At 40.6% G+C, this 22,968-nt stretch overlaps 1 protein-coding gene across 1 annotated transcript; it reads left to right on the top strand.

Annotated features, from left to right (window-relative positions):
* The first annotated feature begins 507 nt into the window (after positions 1-507).
* Positions 508-21,364, top strand: LOC134500737 (NADH-cytochrome b5 reductase 3-like). Its single transcript, XM_063308112.1, has 9 exons — positions 508-610; positions 8,262-8,393; positions 9,761-9,833; positions 12,777-12,883; positions 13,175-13,304; positions 14,367-14,450; positions 14,536-14,621; positions 17,902-18,001; positions 19,795-21,364. The coding sequence occupies exons 1-9, from the start codon at positions 590-592 to the stop codon at positions 19,965-19,967; spliced, it is 906 nt and encodes a 301-aa protein (XP_063164182.1). The 5' UTR covers positions 508-589; the 3' UTR covers positions 19,968-21,364.
* The last annotated feature ends 1,604 nt before the right edge of the window (positions 21,365-22,968 follow it).

Consider the following 22,968-nt stretch of genomic DNA (forward strand, 5'->3'; position numbering starts at 1 on the left):
AGGGCGATAGAGAGATTTATATATCTCTGTCTCTTCACTGCCATCTAGTGGTACCAGCCTTATCATCTGGACCACATCTGGCTCGGAAGGGAGTAACAGAGCCACGCGTAGGCAATCTGGATATCCTGGCCCAGAGATGCCAAACCTATGCGAGTTGCCGTCCCATTATTCGGAGGCACCCACCCGCTTCCCCATCCAGCCGCCGTCCCCAGCCCGAGCGCCCTGCAGAAGCGGAGGACTGCAACTCCCATCGGTCTGCGCCACCTCCTCCTGGCTAGGAACTATGGGAAGAGAAGAAGACGAAGAGAGAGGGGCTCCTGCCTTGGACTCTCCCTCCCAGAAGCCCTCGGCCCGGTAGGCGCGGCTCTCGGGGGGCGAGCCCCGCGCAGCTACTCCCGCTAGCGAATCGCAGGCGAAGCGGGCCGGGCGAGCGCGCAGGCGACTGGCTGGCTTCCCTGACCGTGCCTGGGAGGGACAAGCCCGCGGAGCCGCCCCGCGGGGAAGGCGGCCGGGCGAGGCGTGGCGTAGCGCCGGGGCGGACGCGGGGCCTCTTCGCTGGCGGAGCGCGCGCGGGGAGCCTGCCGGAGCCATGGGGGCGGTCTTCAGCACCGTGAGTACGGGGCCGGAGCCGGGACGCTGCAGGGCCGCCTCCGCGGGCGCTGGCATGGGGGGGACTCGCGAGGAGAGGCGGCGGGGAGGGCGCGGCCCCAGCTCGCCGGGTGACCAGCGCAGGAAGCCGCCGCCGGGCTTCTCCGGCTCTTGGGGAAGCGCCGCTGCCCGGGCGCACGGTGCAGTCGGGGGCACCCGCCGCGCGCGCTGAGCAGAGCTGATAGATGTCGGTCCATCTTTGATGTTACTTAGTAATGATCGTGGCCTTTGGGCTGAGATCAGGTTAGGTACTGAAAAGTGTAAATACTGATTAACATGATGGTGTGTGTTCTAACTGTGATCTTCCCAAGCGGTGCTCTGAAACTGCAGCACTGAAGGGAACCACCATGGCTTCCATCCCTCCAAGGCCTGGGAAGGAAAGAGATGCTTCCACCCACATGAATATTCTGGCAAGCAATTGGGCAATCAAATGCAGGGAATTCTTTTCTCCCACGCAGGGCCAGAAATAACACTTGGCTCTGGGTGTCACTTGCCCTGGGACTGCAGAGCCAAAGGAAAGGACATTTTGGCTCATGTTTTGATCCTGGGACTAAGGACGACCAAGTTCATTTTGCTGGAAGCCTGTTTGAGCATTATTTGGTTGGAATCTTTTAATGTTCAGAAAACCTTGTCCTACTTTAAACGCATATGATGGGGTTTTAATTGGTTAATGACTGGCTTTTCAACTTAAATTGAATTTTAATTAAATTAAAGAACAAGTTAAAAACAAGCTGGTGAGAGCCACTTAAGAATCTCTGCTACTTAGATTTTAATAAAATAAAAGTAAAATCTTGCTCAAGACAAGCTAGAGTTAAGGAGACTTAGTTTCTTAAAGCAGTTTTCCATTGCCTTCTTCCAAGATGTGTTTTTTAACTTTTCAATCTAGCCTGAAGGTCTCATATTCAAAACTAACTGAGTCTGAACCGGCTTAGCTTCCAAGTAGTCCAAACAACTACTGAAAGAAATAACCTTCAAGTCGTAAAAAAAGCAGTTATTTTTCTTAGAAGGAGCAGCAAGCTTAAATATTTGCACTTTTCCCCACTGTGCAGTAAGATATCAGAACCAAGATAGTCTCTAAAAAATAAGACAGCAACAATCACTCTGTAGAAGCTGGATTTGGCTGAAGAGGTGGATCCAGCATCCATCTGGGCTAACTGACATCAAGAGGCTGACATCATTTGGTGACGTCTTTAATTCAGGTCACTTGGTGACCTAAATGCTTTACTTGGCTTGTGGTCCCAGCAAAAATGTGTCTGTGCATACCTACCTTCCAAAGGTCACAGCTACTTCAGGAGAGATGCTCCACTTGTGATTGTTGAAGCATCTCTTGTGCATTTTTTCATAGCCCTGATAGATGGCCCTATGACCTGGATGTGTCTGAAATTCTAGCTTCCTAGTAAATTTCCATCTAACAGTGCTGTCAGAAATTCCAAGAAAGTTCAGTGAATTTCAAGAATTCAGTGAAGATCACTTGTTCCTTTGGTAAGGCTTTTAGTGAGAATATTTGTTGAGGTTCTCCTCAACCTTGATGCTCTCCACCAATTCCCATCTTACTAACCAGGATAATTTAATTGCCACCTATTCTATTTCCTACCATAGCATCCATATTAATTGACTGTTTCTCATTAATTATTAATATTAATAATTAAGCTCATTTCAGGGTCTCATATCTTTGTATCATCATCCAGTAATGCCAAAGGTACCTGGTAATTTGCATCTGCAAAGAAGCTATCAGAGCTCTAACCTCATAGGCCAACATTTGTGTTGCCTGCAACACCATAATGTTGTTGGAGTCAATTCACACAATGAGTTGTTGGCCATCAAGCACTGGTGGCATGATTCTTCTTACAGGATTTTTGTGAAACTATGATCCTGTTGGAGAAAAAGTAACATTTCTTTTTAAATGAGTATTTTTAATTGCCTTATTATTTTTATTTCAGTCCCCCCATTCCTGAATACCCTAAAACCTCAAGTTTACACACCAGTTGTCTGTTAAAGTGTCATGCCTCTTAAAATCAAATTTAATTACTTGATGTTACTTACATCATTTGTGTCAATATTTGCTATTTGCATAATCATATTCTTCGTGTCAGTTTAGATCATCTGCATAAGTCATTACAAAAATGATAAATTGAGGCAAATCACATCAATTGTGTAATTACAGAAATTGACACAAATGATGTAAGTTAAGTCAGTTATCCAGATTGCTTGGGTCACAACAGACTTCGTTTTTGAAAATGAGTCTGAACTATATAGTTATCTCACTTGCGTTCAGAATCTGAGTCGGAGAAGGGTGTTCATGAAATTGACTGATGTGAAGAATGCAAAGAAAATATCTCTTAAATGTCTATGCTGCTTTTCCAAAAAGCAGTGTTCAAGCTGTCTGATGAATCAACAATCCTGAAGGCCAACTTCTCAAATACTTGGGGAAGCTCTTTTGATTTGGCCAGTAAAATAAATATGCTCCTATTTGGTTAAACTGAGTATCTGAATTAGGGCCCTTCACCCTGTGCATTTAAGATTGGATTAACATTTTTCTCCCTTTACAAGCAAGAGCATATGGTCTTGTCTTCCTTCAGAGATATCTACATTTCTCTCCATCTCTTCTTTCCGTCCCTGCTGTTGGGTCTTTCTCCCCTCCTCCCCTTGTAATGTTTTGCTTTGTCTCTTGGTACTATCTCCTCTGCCCTCCATCTCAGTCATAAGTTTGGATTTCTCCCATCATTTCTCTGCACACACCTCATGTTTTTCAAAGTAGCATCTCAGTGTGAATCAGGAAGTGCCTTGTTGCAGTAACACGGTGGTTCTTCCTTTTTCTCATCCTCTCTTACTTCATTTCACTTGTTCCCCTCTACTTGTTGGACTGCATAGAGGCTGGGGAAGGAAAAAATAGGAGAGAAAGACCCAATTCTGCATTTCCCCCTAGCTAGCTTCACTGGCCCGGTAGTCGATTAGCCATATTTAGAAGTTTTGAGGGAGTTTGATGCCACTGCAAGGGTTCTCTTACAGTAACAGAAGAGGGGTGATTTTCATTGGATTTGCAACTGGGAAAAAAAGAGTTAAAATTCACATCCCGGTCTGGTTTGAATCTTTTTTTTTTAATCTAGGAATGGTTGCTAACTAAATTAATTTTGGCTTTGACCCTGAGGATTTTAATCTTCCTTGTTTGCTCCCTTTTGGGTCATGGGCTCTGGATGGAAGCCATTGTGTGGAATATTTAAAATGTAATCCAGAGGAATATTCTTTTTTTGTGGCTGGTGGCATTTGGGTAGGCAAAGGCAAATATAGGAACAAAGAAATGGTGTGTTCACCAGCCTTTGTAACAAAAATGTCCTAGCAGTTGGAAAGCAAATTTGGTGGCAGGCTCAGCAGAGGTGCATAAAGTTAGGGTGTTCATAAAATGAAGCAGATTGAAATTACAAGCTCCCCCCCCCTTTTTTTTTTTTAGGAGACGTTGGTATTTTCTTCCTGTCTTTCTTCTCTTGGCAAGTGGCAAGTCTGTGTCAGAGTGCTAAATCTGAGCTGGCTCTGCGCTGCTCAGTCCTTGCCACACCCTTAAACAGGCGCCAAGAATGCTAAACTAACATCTTGGTTAGTATATTGTCAGCACTGAGAATAGATTGCTCCTCTTTGGCAATTTTTAAAAGGAAATTGAGTTCCCCCAGAGCTTATTACTTGTTTTATTTTATTAGTTGTTCATTATATTCCAACAGGAGCTCAAAGCTGTTTCCATGGGAATCTCCTTTCGTTTGATCCCCACAGTAACACTTAGGTTGGATGGAAGGAAAGGGACTGGCCCGCAGTCATCCAGTGAGCTTCAGTGCTTGAGGATGGGGTTGAACCTAACTCCCCAGTTCTAATCCAGCACCTGCAGCTCTATATCACACTGACTCTTGGGCTGAGAGAGAGGGACTGGCCCAAAGTCACCCAGTGTTACCCTCGCGGGGTAAACCAGACTAGAATCACAACCAAATGAGCTAATTCTATTTTATTGTAAAGCTACCTTGCAGGTCTGAAAGTACAATTCTCCCCACTTCCCCTTTACAGCCTGAAAAACTAGCGAGGATCCCTACTGAGCCTCTTGCCTCACCCACTATCTAGCTGTGGGCTATGCCCTCTCTTATCTGACAGGTCCCTAGGCAGCATCTTTGCCCAGCCTCACAAGATCTTTCCCACATGCCATTACACCCAGTGACCTTCCAGGCTGAGGATAAACTTGAACGTTGGTCTCCCTGCTTGTAGTCTAGCACCTTGATCGTTACACTCAATCTTGGGGAAGGCTTTGCATATGTCTAGTAATAATCTTGTGTTCACCCTTATGATTTTGTACTGTTGCATCACTGTTTCTAATATGTTACAAGGCTAATTGCCCAACCCTGCCTGCTTTCTGTATTCCATTCTTTGTCTTTGAGTTGAGTCTCACAGCAAGATGGTAACAACCAACATCAGCAAGAAGTTATGAAAAGGTTGGCCGTCTTCTGGGTTATATCTTCAAATCATCCACTGGGAAGTGGTAATCGCTGTTCCAGTGATGTGAAGACTTCAACTAGACCTGAGTTCAAATTCCTGAGGGGGATACTAGGTCTATCACCCAAGCCATAGGAAAAAACAGATATAAATTAGATTTTTGTCTCCTGGTGCAAGGATAACCAAGCGCTAATGGGCCATAGACACAGCTAGGGTATTGGAATGGTTCATTAGTATTTTGTGGTTGTTTACAATATTTTGTGGTCAGAAGATAGACATGGAAACAGCTTCTTTTTTTGCCCAGCAGAACAATGAGAATATGAGATTTTATCTGTTGTGCTTCAGAACAGAAAGCTTCCGACATTAGTAATTAATGAACATTAGTGCCAGCCCTGGGAATATCTAATATAGCATCTAGGAGAGGTACATGGATATGCTTGATTATTTCAGCACTATTAAGCCCTATCCGGCCAAAAAACCTTCAATTTTTTTTAATAAGAAGAAAAAGTGTTTCAAACTTCTTGAAAAGTTTTATATACGCACAAAATATGCGTATTATGTTTCTATAAGAAATACAATATGAATAATGTATTCATTTTTTCCAAGTAGTTAGTAGAGATGTGTGAGCGACAGTTTGGAGAGGAAAATTACCTACCCGTATTCAATTTCATTTCAAGCTTATTGAAATAAGATTATTCCCAAGTGAGTAGATTATAGCATTTATGTGCAAAATGTTAATTTTTTTGCTGACGCTGGCTGAGCAGAAACTGGACAAACCTGTGGAGGATCAGCTACTGATTTTGATGGCTGTTTTCCGTGGCTTATTTTCAATCCAGTTTGGAAAATGTATATGATTTTCAGAACTGATTTTACAAAAAGGCGTTCATGCACAGGAGCAAAAACTCTTCCGAATTGTCAGGTCAATTCAGAAGTATTGGAATTGACTTTGCAATTTGAAACTGGCGATTTGGAAATAGGTTTTGTAGTGCAATTGATTTTGCAGTTTGAAGGGATTGCCTTCAAATGGAATCTCCAGGCAAAAGCTTTGTGCAGGCCTACCATCTCCTGAATCACAGGCAGCCTGCCTTAAACCAATAGATGCTAGTGGGAGACAGGAATTGCTGCGTACTCCATGTTGGTGAGCTTCGTGAATGCATCCGGTTGCCCTTTCCAGCAGAATTGTTCTCGGGTGATGCAATTCAGTCAGGAATTCCTGGTGCAGAACTGAAAAAAACAAATTGGGAGTTGTTTATTTTGTATTGGCTGTTGCAAATGGGATGGTGACACTGAACTGTTCCATAGCATTTGAAGTGTAGCAATGATAAGGTAGCTTGGTTCCAGTTTAAAGTATATTTGAGCATGATGGAGTCTTAAATTCCAATGTGAGTTTTATCTTTCCCTACATTTGGAAACATGAGATGTTTGTAAAAAGGGTATTTCTCCAGAGCCAGAACCCCTGGGTAGAAGTGCATGAAAAGTTACCAAATTTGCTAGGGTCTAAATCTTGGCATTGAAAGCTAATCTAATCATGAAGTGGCATTATAATGGGAACAGAGTTGCTTGTGCAGCCTAACCATTCTAAAATAAACTGATTGGGTCAGCTGTCTTAGAGAAGAATCTTGAATGAGTTGGCTTGGGATTCATGTTTTAAATTTTGTACCCACAGATAATCTAACAACAGTCACTTGTTACTAAGTTGGGCCCACACAATGAGACAGCTAGAATGTCTTGGATGGGGTGGGGTGGACAAAATAGAGCAAGGCTCACTTGCTTGTGTGAAACTGGGAGTGAAAGAAGATTCAAGAAGAAAAATACATGAAAGAAACATTGGCCATGTGCTCATATCTAGAACAGGGTTTTTTTTTTTTCAATTTGTTCCCTACCACCCACTCAAACACAACCAACTTTCTATATCTAGCGCTTTTCCTCTTGAACAGGGACTCTGGGATTTTTTTTTCAACTAAAAGGTTCTACAGCCTGAAAAATTTTGAAAATCTCTGGTCTAGAACATTCCCTAACCAGTTAAAATAATTTGTTGACATGATTTCTCAATTCTGCATGGTAGGCATTCTTACATTGCTTTCTTTTTGTCTTGACCTGGATAGTGAGTTTTTTTTTCACTTGCTGTTTTATCTGGCTCTACATCACCAAGGTCAAGCACGTAGATTCAGTTACATAAATAACCCACATGTCGAAAATTCAAGTACGTTTCAGTTATGCAAGCAAATTTGATGAAGAAATTACCTTGGGATGAAGGGAAGGTGTAAAGCAGTTGCAAGAGGGATTGGTAACAAGGTCTCTAGGCCAAATACTATCTGCTCATGCTCCAAAGGATAATCTCTATTATCTGGCATGGGTGATGTTGCAGCATTGAAATATAATCTTTGGAAGAAGGAACTTTTCACTTGTGAAAAAATGTATTTGGCTGAAGCCTCCTTGGATGTACTTATTTTCTCCTTACATTGTAAATGGAGATTTGTAAAGCATATTTTTGGAAGGGAAAAACCCACAACCCGTCATTCCCATGCAGTAGCTTAGCTAAAGAAAAGCATTCCCAGATCATATTGCTTACAGAACTTTTTTTTACTGCTCAGAGATAGGGAACTTTTATCTACTTAGCCATGTTTATAGATACACAAGCATGTGTGCAAATGACAGGAACATATCTATTGTTCAAGCCTTTCTGAGAATTAGAAGGAAAATCCACCATTAAGCTATTCAGATAAGCATTCAATATATAGCTTTGAATAAATCTCCATATTCCCATTTTACAGTATGTTGAGAATAATTCTGATCTAGCTAACAGGGTTATTGAAACTATTGCTGAGATAATCTATACTTGGGAACTTTTAAAGAGTTCTGTATAGATATATTTTTTCTCACTCCACCCATTCCTCTCCTTATGAGTGAATGCCAACAAGTTACATATCACCTGACTAGTCATTTGAAAAGGAGGAATTTAGTATAATACTATCAAATATAATATTTATATTTATATGCAATTACATGAGAGTATTTCATGCTTGGTAGATAACACTAAAGCGGTACTTCTATTTTGGGGATTTTTGTTCTTAGCCATTTTCTGACATTTCTGTTTATAGAGTCATGATACTGAATTTAATGTCCTCTTTCTTTGTTTGTTCCAGTTGGGAAATCTTGTCCTGTGTCCAGTATACTTTGTGATCAATTTGATCAAGCGACTTTTCTCTAAATCTCAGCCTCCTATCACATTGGAAAATCCAGATGTAAAATATGCATTAAGGCTGATCGACAAAGAGGTAATAAATAAATAGTCGCCTTATTTCTCTCTTACTCCCCTTTCTGTTACAGCAGATTTTTCACATGTTCTAACACTCAAAATGATTTTGATACATGGAGGAATCAAGATTAAAGTATGCTATAATAAATATTTCATATTTCTTAGTTGTTGATACATGGTGGTTTTACCTATATCAATCAGACCTATACCTTTGAAGCATTCTATGCACTGAGAAATATGGCAGAATGTAGGTTAATGCTGTGGCCTTGCATAATGTAGAGAGGTTGGAAAGCTAGATATTGAACTAACTCCCCTTTATCTTTAAATTCTACAGTGGTGGAAAATTAGTGATTTGGGGTGTGCTGATGTGCAGTGCTTGTATCATGTGTAACTTGATAACTGGAAGATCAAGTGGAAAGCCTTGCCTGTGAAATTGGAGCACTGGAGATCTAAAACACCCATATTTATTGTTTCAAACTGAATGGTCAGACCTCTTAATAATACCTCCTGACTGCTCACTCTTTCCAAAAAGGCTAAACAAACCTTGGAAACTCCTTGCATGCTTTAGGCGAAATGAGAAGGTGTTCTGGTTGGTCTGTTTTGTTCAGCAACTGTTTTATAATTAATTGCTGTGAGTCTATAGCTGGACTCATTCCTAATTTATGCAAGCCTATGTGCAGATAGTATAAAAATATGGACAATTTGAATAGCCAGCTCACTGTCTTGCATTCTGAAACGTTTGCTTTATGACCATGACTCATATTTTCTGAACATGAGACTTCAGCTCTTAGTCTGGGTTTATTGAGACGATCTATGTGCCACCCATGAGCATCCAGGGGGAGACAAGGGTTGTCATGATGTGTGTGATTTTACTGGGTTCCCATCAGAAGCCTAGGCTCCTGTCACCTGTGAATTTTGTTTAGCACTGGGTGTTGACTTGTCACGTGTACACTGCAGCCAAGAATGTCCATGGGGATAGTGTCAAAAAAGTCAAGAAGTTAGCAGATGGCTGTGCAATCAAGTCCCTGCCCCTCTTTTATGTATGTGGCATGCCTGAAGTGTGTACTGAAAAAGTGGGGCTTCAATTGCATAGTCACACTATCTTGACTCAGACATACACCCTGTGGGACACCCGTAAATGCAGCTTCTCAAGTTCGCTTGCTCCTCCTGTGGAAGCTTCTGAGGGTGGTTGGTAGAGAGCTCCTTGAAGAATGAAAGCAGGCTGGTGAGCAATCAGTCTTGGTTAGGTGTTTCTTTAAGGAAGTATGTTTATTTCTCCAGTCAACACTGTTCTGAAATTTGTTTCTATCTTGATTATAAACATGTGGGCTTGGATAGAGCAACTATAACACTGCCATAGTTTTATGAAGCTTTTCTCTTTTTCAGCACGTTAGTCATGACACCAGAAGATTTCGCTTTGCCCTGCCAAGCCCAGAACATATTTTGGGACTTCCTGTTGGTAAGCTATTTGCATTAAAATATACCATATATACACTCATCCAAAGTACTTTGAAGGGGGAACAGAATGGAAATTGAAATAATTGAAATTGAATTGAATTGTGGACTTGGAAACCAAGATCTGTCTTTTTTTTTCTTTTTTCTTTTCTTTTTCTTTTCTTTTTTGCTAATTTATTGCTTGATTTATTTTTATTTTTTAAAAAAGATCTGTTAGCTAGAAGGAAGACTTGTACAGACAGTGGACAAATCTGATGGTGGAAAAATTCTGTCTAAATTTAAACAGATCTGGATCTGCTCCCTAAATTAATAGGAGACTTCATCCATGATGTCTAAAGCTCCAACCCAGGAGAAAAACACAACTGAGCAAATAAAAAGAACAGTGTTGTTCAGCAGAAGACAACTTGCTAGCCTAATCCTGATCTATGAATTTCCTTAGGAAATCCAAACCTTGATACAGTTTGGATATTCATAAAGAATATTTGGTTATTTACTTCTCCTGGTGCCACCCAACTCCCACTGTGGCACCTTGGGCAAAAACAGAACATTACTGTGAATGTTTACAATTTGTAGTTGATGGCCATGAGAAGGATAGGTATCAAGCGAGTTTGCAACCATGGCTTCTGTTTTTGTTTGCCATTCCTTCGTTCCGCTAGTGCTGAGTAGAATCAGTAATTGCAGCCAGCTGCTTCTCTCATCTGCCGGAGGCGTAGAGCACAGGGAAGCAGGTGTTGGTCTGTGTTAAGCCTTGCAAGGATGGGAGTAGACTAGATCAAACACAATGATACAATGAATTGAAAAGCATTGTGTGCTGCACACCTCTTTGAAACACACACACACACACACACAGTAGTATGTGCAATATTTGCTAGGAATTTTTGCTAGGAACAGTAATAGTGCAGACATTTCAATGATCTTTTGAGGCTGGATGCTCAATCTTCGATTAACTTTTTTATTTAATAATATTTTTAGCTTCCCCCCCCCCCCTTCCCCCTGAAAAACTTAGGCTAACTCTTGTTTTGCATTCTGTATAGAATGTGCTGTGGCTTGCTCACAGCTGTTCTTTCCTGCTAACAGCTTTTGGGCATCGGTCAAAAACTGACAGTGGTTCTTTCCAAGTTTGGTTCTCACAGTGTTCCTTTAGCAAGTTTTATTGAGAAGTGGGGGGGGGGAAGAAATAGGGGCACAAGAGTTACAGCAACTGAATGGTTTCCCGTGTAGAACCAATACATCCCAGGGTGCATCACGGCAGAGATGTCTTTATTTTTTTTCTTAACTGTTTTCCTGGGACTAGAAGAAATTCGGCAATCTATCCTGGGATCTAGACTTAAAAAAAGACAGGAGCAGAATTTTCCATCCATGTTACGTCAGTCTTTGAAACAGGCCTTCTTCTAGTCCTAAGGATTTCTACTGTTCTTCACAGAACAGCATTTACTCTTGCAAGGCGCAATGTTTTGCCATCAGGGGAAGAGTAACAAAATTCCCTTCCAGCTAAATCTCTCTTGATACGGAGAGTTCTATTGAATCACCATCCCATGTTCTGCTGAGCTGTCCATGACTCTCTGAATAAATATCATTCCTCCTCGTAAATCTCTCCAGTTGTGCTTCAATAGGGAATGCATTGCACTGAAGATGTTGCCCAGTCTGGCAATGAAACATCTGCAAGAAAACCACAAGGTTCAGAGAACACCAAGGACTCCACAGTTCAACCCTGAGCTACAAATATTCGCTTCGATTAGAATGCATTTCCTCCCCCCCATTAGCTGATAATTCCTTAGAATTCTAAAAAGAAGGTAGCAAAATACTATTCCCGTAATTGCTGCAAGGAAACTCTGAATATAATTAAGTTCTGATAGACGGTTTCCATGTCAGAAGGTAATTAATTATGCATCTCCCTTTTTAATATTCTAATTTTATTATATGCTTGTTGCTTGATGCTTTATATAGAATTGTGGTCTAGGACCAGAAATAACATTTATTTTCTTCCCAGAATTATGGAAAAGTTCGCTGCTGGCTGTTTATGTCTCCTAAATCTTTATCAGTCTGGGAACCAAGCATTTTATCCATGATCGGATATTGCCCATATTGCATAAACTGAATTTAACACGCTCCTTTAAGTGATGGTTTCATAGAAGACCTTAGGGTATTCTTTCAGCCTGTCTGTTAATAGATCCACAGCAGTGGTTCTTGTTGTGTTACCTTTGCAGTTAAACAGACATTGTTTCAGCATCCACATTTTTTAAAACTCTCTGCAAGCCAAACACCAGATCTCTAATTTCACTTTTAGGTAAAGAAGCTAATTTGTATGAGTTCCTCATTTTAAAAAAAAGTGTATCTGGTTGTCATTATCTTAATAGTTTAAAAATGTATTGAGTTGTTGCTAATGGAACAAGTTTTTGTATAATCTTAATAGAAAACGTAGAAATGGCTGCTTGAAACATTATCTTACGTGTTTTCCATAAGATGGTCCCTTCCAGATAATATATATATAATTTTAATATTTCATATTAGAAGTTAACAAGCAAGCATTTCTACTTCCATCCCATTTAACTATCAAATTTACTTCCAGTAGCAACAGAGATAGCTTGGAATTGGAATTCTGGAAAGTCACAAAGTTTGGAAACCTGCCCCAGGTTTTGCTGTCAAGGTTTTAGTGCTGTCAGTAATGCCAATATATCATTGTGTCATAAAACGTAAACTAGTTCAGTAAACAGTAAATGAGGCAAGGCAAGCTAAGGACGCCTAATGACAAACTTCTCAAGTTGATGCATTGATTGAAATTAATTAGTTGATCTATTCTAAAAATGCTTTAACTTACCTGAAGTCTTTTGGGTAACTGGAATGATATGCTCTGAGATAAACAACAGGAGGTAAAATATGTTCCTTCAGCTTTTAAAAATCTAAGTTCTGTTTTGTTTTATCCTTTAATGTTTTGGCTGACCTTCAGGACAACACATTTACCTCTCGGCAAGGATTGATGGGAATTTGGTGATCAGACCTTATACACCTGTCAGCAGTGATGATGACAAAGGTTACGTGGACCTTGTTGTGAAGGTAAAGGCTTTGGAGAAGAAAGTTGCCCTCTAGACATGCTGATTCTGGGATAATGAAAATTGACATCCAGTAGATCTTCACAGGCACAAGTTGTGAAAATGTTCCAGGATAAAAGTATTTCTGGTGTGATACGGTTACTAACCTATCAACTTTTTTGAATATGTATCTTGTATGCTCTTCCATTCCATCTGTCTTGGTCAACATGGATTTGTAGGATATCTGAATGAATTCGTATTTCTCATCCATATGTTCTCCCCAGCATTCAATTTTAAAGGTATTTTCCCCCCGTAGATCTATTTCAGAGGAGTTCACCCCAAATTTCCCGAAGGAGGGAAAATGTCCCAATACCTAGAGAACCTAAAGATGGAGGATACCATTGATTTTCGTGGACCCAGTGGATTGCTTGTGTATAAGGGAAAAGGTAACGTTTATTTTTATGAACAACATGGAAGAACTGAAAATAAGCAAAGTGCCTCAATCACATTGGAGCAATGAACATTTATTCCCCCCAAAAAACAGATAGTTTGTGTTAAGTAGGGTTATTAAATTTGGTAACTTTTATCAGGCGTTTGGATAGTTTGGCTACTTGCAGATGGATCTGAAATAAATGGTTGAAAGTTTAGAAAAGGGGAAGGTTTTTTGAAAGTGGGCAGTTTACCTGGGCTGGGCTGTGTCTGGGGTCTATAAGACTGAAACCGGATGTGCAGGATCAAGACACTGTATTTTGATTCAGTGCTAGATTCCATATAACCTGGTGAGCTACAAAAAAGTATAGATTCTGAGGGTGTCTTCTCCAGTAAAATAGTCCTTCCTCTTCTAGAAAATAAACTTGCTGACCATTCCAGATCTTGAACTGAGCTGAGTCTCACCCTGAACTGGGATTAAGAGCCCAAACCAATGATTCCTAAATCAGCTCAGAATACTGCAGGAACTCCTGCCACAGTACCACGGCACGCCCAAAGCTGGGTCTGTATATCCCCTTAAGCCATGGTTTGCATAGCTAGGATTCTCTGAATAAGCCATAGTTGACTGGACTCACACAACCCATTAAGCCATAAATCTTGATTTATAAACCACAGTGACTGAGTTAGCATGTTAACAAGCATGCAGATCTCATTATGGCTTAGGGTATTAAGGGATGTGCTACCGTCATGTTGTACACACCCCTTCCCTGACATATCTTTTCACTTTATAACAAAACGATTGAGTGTCTTAGACACTACAGTTCCACACATCTGGAAGATGGATGTCAAGTTGGAGAAGGCTGCCTTCATTTCTATTTTACCCTATAGAGCATTACAGGTGCTGACTTTTCCCCTATTTCAGGTTTTTCTAGATTTTTGACAAGTATTATTATGATTAGGAGTGGGCGAAAGATTTCAAATTCAGATCATGGTGCACTCAAAGCAGGTTGTCTTGGATTTGAGACATTTTGCACGCCACCAGTTACAATCCACTTGCATATTCTCTTCTCTTCCGGCAGGTGTGTTTGCTATTCGTCCAGACAAGAAAGGTGAACCCGTTATTAAACACGTGAAATACGTTGGGATGATTGCAGGTGGAACAGGTAGCCAGAAATTTGTTTCCTCCATTGTTTTTCTTTGTGATCTTGATAGGATGCATTTGACCATGGCTCTCTCTGTTCCCTGAAGGAATTACTCCGATGTTACAGCTCATTCGAGCGATTGTGAAGGACAAGGATGACCCCACAGTTTGCCATTTACTCTTTGCTAACCAGGTAAGATGACTTCCTTAATTTTACTAAGGAGTGAAGAGGATATTGGGCAAACAGCAGTGTCTTGCGGAGAATAAATAAAATAGAGTGCTGACATTTAATGCTAGAAATATTCATTGTCAATATTCAAGTCTTACGCAGATTTACTCAAGTTACATATTCCACCATTTTTACTGGTCCCTATTCCCAGAGAAGGGATGCGGTGGCGCTGCAGGTTAAACTGCTGAGCTTCTGAGCTTGCCGATCGGGAAGGCCGGCGGTTCAAATCCGCGTGACGGGGTGAGCTCCCGTTGCTAGTCCCAGCTCCTGCCAACCTAGCAGTTCGAAAACATGCAAATGTGAGTAGATTAATAGGTACCGCTTTGGCGGGCAGGTAACGGCGTTCCGTTCAGTCGTGCCGGCCACATGACCACGGAAGTGTCTACGGACAACCGCCGGCTCTTCGGCTTTGAAACGGAGATGAGCACCACCCCCTAGAGTCGGACATGACTGGACTTAATGTCAAGGGAAACCTTTACCTTTACCTATTCCCAGAGAAGTGTATGTGAAATTGTGGCCTTACACATTTCTTACCAGTTGTTCCAAGCAAGTGACTAGTCCCACCAAAGAATTCAATCTCAGCAACAGTTGTAATATACCTGCTTGTCTCTGGATTCAGTCATCTTTTTTTGAGGGAATAATGAGAAAAAGCTTAAGTTAGTTGCTTCTAGTGCAAAATTTGTCAATGCAGGAACAGAGCAACTTTGGAACAATTGGTTTCCCTCTACACAAGGCCAAAACTCCTCTCAAATCAATATTCTCTGCAGGTGGTTTGGCAGTTGTAAATCCTCTGAATCAGAAATGGTTCAAAGTGTTCTAGACATACAGTCCTGGAGGAAATAGGTTTGTTTTTAGGAGTGGGCTACCTCCAGAACACCTTGGGGTGTTGATTAACAGCTCAGTACAAATGCTTTTGAACAAGGTTTAATTGCCCTGAACTTTGATAATAGAAGCAGTCTGACACCTAACCATTTATTCACATTCAGTGGGACTTATTTTTGAGTAGACTAAATTGCTGCTAGATTGCTGCTAGCAATTACTTTGTTGCTAAGCCATCTTTTTTAATTGTTCCATCTTGGGACCAACATAATCTTGGAAAGAAATTTTTCCCAGGGAAACTTGCTTTAACTTTAAAACCTTGGTGCCACCGATTGCTCTCCCAAGTTACATGTTGCCACCTTTTTTTTCCCCAAGGCATATTTGTCAGTATTATTTTGCATTATTAACTGGCATCTGACTTAAGAGAATTCCAGCCCAGAATAGTTTTCTTGTAGCAGATGCTACTCCAGAAATAGGTGCCCCCAAGAACAGGTCCAAATAAGTGCTGTTTTTCATGCCAGTGTCCCTAAATATAATCCTCTTTTTCATGCCAAGTCATTTTTCATATGGTAATACTGCTTCTTCCGAAGCCTTTGATGGAAGGATTAAAAACTGTCATTGTAGACTTCTGTTTATGGGGAATCATGGTTATAATGAAACATGTGAGCTAAACAAAGATGGGCTAGCTTAACTCTGGAGTGGTCTGTTAATTTTTTTTTCTTTCTCTTTTGGATTTCTATTGCTTAAAAATGGAATAAAATATTCAGTTACTAAGGCATAATTAATCTATGCCATGATTTGTAGGTGTATTTTTCCTTAAGATGTTTCGTCTTGGATCAGACAGAGGGTGAGCTGACATTATGGGAAACAATCAGGGGTAACTTTAAGGGTAACCAAAGACAAAACATAAATGAAAAAATTAATAACAAGAAACTTAATAGTTGGATAGCTAAACTATTGAAAATCGGCCAATCATTCAGGTGACCTCCAACATTTTTCCATCCTTCCAGTATAACATGGATTCCATTCTCAAGCAATAAAGTGATAGACTAAAACCAGTGTTTTTTTCTATCATGGTTTAGTCTTTGTTTTGTTGTAAGAGGAAAGCATTGTTTCATACAGCAAGAGGTGTGATTTCAGAAATTGCTGTAGAGCTACAATTTAAGCTTCCAAGCTCTGCAAGGTGATATAAACTATTAATAGGATACAATGAATATATTGGTAATGAAGCTTTGAGAATAGTTAAATTTGGTCTCGGCCCACTTTAAACCGGCCCTTAATGTATTTGGACATCCCCCAGATTTTTCCAAATCAATCCAGTTTAACTCAAGGCCTTATCAAATCTCACGCACACCCCATGTAAACAATTTCAACATTGCTTGGATATTGACACTCTTGAAATGGATAGTTCCACAATCAGATGAGCGAAATTATTTGTGCTTAGAGTTGCAGTCAAAGCCAGATTAATACTAAATCAAAGATCCTTAACTGTCATGAGTAAGGATGGCGAGCAGGGGGCTCCCATCCAGACTGTCAAGCGCATGCGTAGCACTGATGAATTGTTCAGCCATTCAAAGAGACACAGATCGGGACCGCCTTAACCCTTGGGGGTTATATGTCTGGGTTTTTCCCACGCTTCTTCAGTTTGTTAGGATTCCTGTTAAGTACTAGCAATAAATATTAGAGACCAGTTCCTTGTCTCAGTGTGTTTCCTGGTTGTTAGGACATTAACCATCATGATAAGCGAGGTGGGAAATATCTTGTCATTTCCTGGAAGTTTCCCATTTCTGTATAATGTATTACTGTGACTTTTATGTCACCTCAGTCTGAATGACTAAGCAGTTTACAAATGCCAAAATGCAATCTACAAAATTGGTATACTAGTAACATACCATAAGTATTACAACTTATTACCCATAGTGCCAACTAGCACCCAGGACAAGCTCACATAATTCTTTCAGTCGTCTCCACAAGTTTGCTGAATATCATTAACGGAAAGGCCAGTCTTGCCCCTGAAAGCAAGCTGTTCATAACTAGGGGGTGCCAACAGACAATGCTTCTTGCTTATTGCCCCCTCCCATTGCATCTGCCATTGTAAGGGATTCTCAATATGCGTTTTCTGTTTATATGTACTGTACTTGGAATAGGTGATCTTGAAGGTAACCAGGTCTGAAGTTCTGTATAGCTTTGGGTGCAGGATACTGGAGGGCACGTTGGGACCCCCGGTTTTCTGAAGTGCACTCTCTGCTATCAGCTTTTAAAAACAAGCTTTTCATTCTTGATTGTTTAAATTTTGATTTCAGAGTCTTTCATTTTAGCTTTGGTTTCATGATTTTTTTGTAAGAGATTAAGAGGGAATCAATAGTATAAGTTGTTTAATAATGAACGTATGAGATAAAACATCAGCATTGTGTTTCTGGGACAGACTGAAAATGATATCTTACTGCGCCCAGAACTTGAGGAAGTTCAAGCTCAACACTCAGCTAAGTTTAAGCTGTGGTACACGTTGGACAGAGCTCCTGAAAGTAAGTAGTTTAGTCCATGATATAGTTAAATTAGAAGATACTAAAAGCCTTCAGAGCTTAACTGCTGAATATTAACACGGCAGCGTAAAATTTTCTTGGAGTCACACCCAGCTCCTGGTGGCCATGTGGTTTTCTTGGCAACAGTACAGAAATGGTTTTTCACTGCCTTCTGATGTTTTTCTGGCTCACTGGTGTAGCTTACAGCTCTAGGATTTTCCCATCCACATATTAACCAGGATTGACCCCAGTTAGCTTTTAGAACCTAACCCACATCTGTTTGGTGCTGTTACCTACTGTAGTCAAAAGAGCTTGACTTCCTCAATTGAAGCTCTCCTTCTGGTGACCCCTTTGAAGCCTCCATATTGTTTCCTTGGCAACTCTTCAAGAGTTGGTTGATGGTGCCTTCTTCTGGAACTGGAGACTAAATTTGTCATATAAAAATAAAGTAAATCAAACAATCAAATTCTGTGTTCTCAGAAAAAAGCCATTACCTGCCATAAAAATGGTAGTGATTGTTATTAATTAGCTAGAACACTATTCCAATCTCATTTCCTTAAAGAACGTTCACTAATTGCCTTTTTATGTTGGCACAGCTGAACTTTTGAGAAGTACTGTCATTAAGTTGAATAAAAAATATTTTCCCCTTTGCCTTGTATCTTACAATCCATGTCTGTGACATGAAATATGACCCAGTCCTGAAACTGCCATCATGAGGTTCCTTCCAGTGAACTTGGGTATTAAGGGAATAGGGAATGGCCTCGAAGGACAGAGGAAGAGTTGCTACCAAGGCATAGTCAGATAAGTGAGGACTGAGCCCATTCCAAGAAACTAACTTGAGTAAACATTTCAGACAGGCTCTTCATTAGTCCATACAAAGATAAAATGAGGGAGGTGGGAAGCACATTCAGAATTGCAAGGTTCTGTTGCTATAGCTGATATAATAAAGGTAGTCCTATCCTATATGGCATTGGTTTCTTAGTCTGGTCTACCTGGTACCTTGTAGGGCTGATATTGGGGGAGAATTGGAAAAGTAATATAGCAAAAGTTCCTTCTTGATACATGCAGGGAAGAGCTGAGGTTCTGGCAGTAAGTTCATCGTAGAATTCCCTCTTCTGCCATCCAATAATACTTGGACATAATTCAGCATTCAGTGTATAATTGGCAGCAAAGTTCAAGCTTGTTGTTAGAGCACATCTTGCAAGAACCATCAGAAGGACCTAGTAACCATGAAAAAGATGTGTCTCCCCACAGGAATTTAAGAAATGGGGAAATTGATGAGTGAAGTGGCAAAACTAACAAAACCAATTTGAATAAACCAAACTAAGGAACCCCTCTCTGATTTGCAGTTTACTTAAAAGTAAAAAAAAAAAGTTGATTAAAAATTTAAGACCACCATTTAGAGAAAGTACAGCTTGTTCAAGCTTGGTGGGGCAACCCCAAGGATTAGCAGACAGACATATGAACTGACTCATTAGGAAGGTTTTGTGTCCAAAGTGATCCAAAATTTGCCAACTGCACTGTCAAATTGGAACATTTCATGCTCATTCATGCAAGTCTGTTGATGTCTATAATGCTGGCAAGTGTAAAGCAGCCGTTAGTTCTAGATTTTAGAGTCAAAAGTATGCGCACCATGCTGCTCAATTCCAGGAAATGATGCAGCTGATGGAAGGTGCTGCAGATCGTGAAACATTTGCCCTCCCATTCTTTTCAAAGCCCCTTTTGAAGATCCCTAGTGTTATCTCAGTACTTTTTTCAAAGAGGTAATTGGAGAAATGTGGTCTTTTCCAACACAGAATGGGATTACAGCCAAGGATTCGTTAACCAAGACATGCTCAAGGACCATATGCCTCCACCTCAAGATGATGTTCTCATTCTGATGTGCGGTCCACCTCCCATGATTCAGTACGCCTGCATTCCCAACCTGGATAAGTTGGGTTACACCAGGGAGATGTGGTTTGCCTACTAACTGGGAGTCAGATGAAGTAGAAGGTGGAAGTAGGGGGAAGAGTGGAAAACAGCCTTTGGGAATAACAGGCAACAGAAACTAATGATAGGTTGAGTAAACAAGAGGTGGAAGCTGCACTCAGAGGAATTCCAACTTGTGCACTCTTGGTGTCTGTCTAATCCTGCCAAGCTGAAGCCTCAGGTAGACTGATAACTGTGTTGTGTATCATACTCTCTGCTTTGCTCTGTGTATCAAATCTGTAATAAGGCAATTGAGTGAGGTTTGGCTCTTTCATCATGGATAAGCAAATATAGCTGGGCACTCACACCACCAAAGAGTTTCTTATGTACAGCATCTCTGTGGTGGCATCCAGGTGATAAGCAGGGAGAGGTGAAGGTGGTGGTTTCACTCTGCCTGCAGTTTCTGCATCAAAGCTTTAAATGCACACCTGTAGCACGAACATGCTCACGTTTGCATTCATTTGCAGAGGGGGGGAATTGCTTTACATGCCTATATATAGAAACATACTCATCCAGAAAGCACAGAACTGATTGGCTGCATCATTCCCAATCCAAACTGTAGACATGGAAGAGTGATGCCCTATCTTGAGATTCCAAGTCTTAATAGGGGCAATCCCATAGGATAGAAGTGAGGTGCATCTTTTTTTTTTTTTTTGCATCTTTTCTTCCTTCAGGCCCTTGTCTGGGGACAGACTTTAAAGCTGGGCTTTGTGAAAGGTGGAATAAGGGGAATATGGGGAAGATTAGGATTCCCAGAACCTACTGTTAGAAAAAAAAGACTGCACTAAACCCATCTTCCAGAAAATTTCCATTTAAAAAAGAAAGGAAATGTAAATTTTGATTCGGAGGTGTTAAAGGTGACAAATGGGATGAGACGTCTGTTGGTGAATGAGAACAGTGCTTCTATTTTCTTTTAAATGTAGTAAATGGTATCTCTCCAAAATAATTTCTTTGTCTTAATTCCCACCTCATCTTTCTGTTGCATTAGCCTTCAGTGGTTCCATTTTAATTAGCTAAACATATACCCATGCTTATATACATAAACATATTGGTAGCTGAATCACAAAACATCATGTCCATTTTTAGTTTAGGTAGAAAAATCAGAATTCTTGATGTAAAATAACTGCTCCATCAAATAATTTTTGGGAAAGCGCCTTATAAAGGGAATGCCAGCTGCATTGAAGTGAGGGAATAGTGTTTCTCATCCCCCCAATTGGCCAGTTTTTCTTTTTTTCCAGACTTATTTTAATATGATTAGCTGCTGCTAAGTTAATTCCCCCAGAAATAAAAAGGTTTGTAAAGATTAGGTGCTTTATGTATCAGAGCCTGAACAGAAGAACTTGGAAGTTCTGTTTCTGCCCTCTTGGCCAAGAATGCCAGTTTCTTCTGTTGTTGTTTTTTTAAATAGACCTTGAATAGGAATAACCTAAGTCAATCCTTCCCAGATCTTCCATGGAGATGGATCTTGCATTTTCAAGTGACATAATTAGCAATTGTCAAGACGTTTCTTGAACATGATCGAAATGAATGAAGTCCATAGGCCACCAAGTGCAAAGAGCATAGAAAAGATCTAGACTGGGGTTCTCAAAGCTTTTATGAGAACTTAGGGACAAAAAAGGAAATGTACTGCCATTCTGGCAAAGCTACATCTCATTTTCTTAGAGGGTTAGCTGATTTTCTAGCATCAGATTGAAGTGTAACATACCCTTCCTCTTTGTGCTTCATTTTCTCCCTTCTTACAATGTTACTGGCCCAGGGAAGTCCAGAGGGGAGGTAAGAAAAGTCAAGATGGTGCCTGCAGTCAAAGGCCCGTGGCACATGTAAAAAGGGAGGAGGGCTTTGATTGCTCAGATGCCCTTTTTTTTTTTTAAACCCCAGGAATATCCCTGGAAGGCAATTCGTAAAACCCTTTCTTGCTTTGCCCTTAATCATCTTAGGATTCAGTTATGCACAGGTAATGTACAGCAAGAACAGAGTGTTGCTACATAGGAACCCATGGAGTCATTGGACTGATAATTAGATGATTCGGGGTGGGGAAGAATTGGATAAAAGCTGACAGCCAAACATCATCATTTGAGGACTTCAAGTTACCGTCAGCCACACTAGATCCAATGCATTGCACTAGAGGTGTGCAGAATACATCCTGAATTTGGAAGACTTGGCAAAACAGGTTGATTCCAGCATACTGGAAGTGCCTCAAGCTCGAAACAGACTCCTGTGCTCGAGCTGGGCTCCTTTCTGGCTCAACATGCCTTTGGAAGCGCACAACAAACATGAATGTGAATCAGAGTTGAAATAATTCTATTCAGAAGTAAATTCTGGAGTGTACATGCATGATCTGGATCAGGACCTTATTGGAGAGCAAAGGGCTAACGCCAATGATTCCACATGCCGAGATCCCAAATCTGGACTGATACCTTCACAGAGATGATAAATGAAAGTCAATTGATAGTAGTGCTGGTAGTATGGTGGGGGGGTTAAAAAAGTGGCTATAGTTACATAATTGAAGTCCAACCCTTTTGTATGTTTGTCTGCATGAGAGAGAAATCAAAAGGGGTGAGGCTTCAATTGTGACACAGCCACCATCTTGATTTCGACGCATACACACTCTCGGCCCATGAATACCCCTGAGCGTATCATGTAGTTTGGCCTTCAGATTAAGAGGGAGAGAGTGCTAGAGGGGATGAAGGATGAAGGAAAACAAGCTCTGGACAAGTCCGATTACGCACTAGATTATTTGCTCAAATATCCGTCTGTAGCAGAAAATAAGAAAAGGTCCTATCGCTCTCCTTTGCTTAATATGAGTAAAAGAGCCTTACTTTTTACTAACTGTATTGACGCTGAATAACACTGGTCTTGTTCACACAAACTGTTTTGTATTTCTTTATCCGCCTGTTCAGCTATTTGACTTTTTCAACTATTTGTGGTAGAAATAAAACTTTTTTTTTTTTTTTGCTTAAAATGTTTTGCGAGTCCTTTAATTTGTTAGCATGGGGATAAAA

The sequence above is a fragment of the Candoia aspera genome, chromosome 7, assembly GCF_035149785.1.
Source record: "Candoia aspera isolate rCanAsp1 chromosome 7, rCanAsp1.hap2, whole genome shotgun sequence".
Classification (NCBI taxonomy): Eukaryota; Metazoa; Chordata; class Lepidosauria; order Squamata; family Boidae; genus Candoia; species Candoia aspera.

Coding starts and splice junctions, on each gene's coding strand:
- LOC134500737 (XM_063308112.1), top strand. CDS start 590: ATGGGGGCGGTCTTCAGCACC. Junction 13,305..14,366: donor GCTTGTGTATAAGGGAAAAG/GTAACGTTTATT, acceptor CTCTTCCGGCAG/GTGTGTTTGCTATTCGTCCA. Junction 18,002..19,794: donor GTTGGACAGAGCTCCTGAAA/GTAAGTAGTTTA, acceptor TTTCCAACACAG/AATGGGATTACAGCCAAGGA.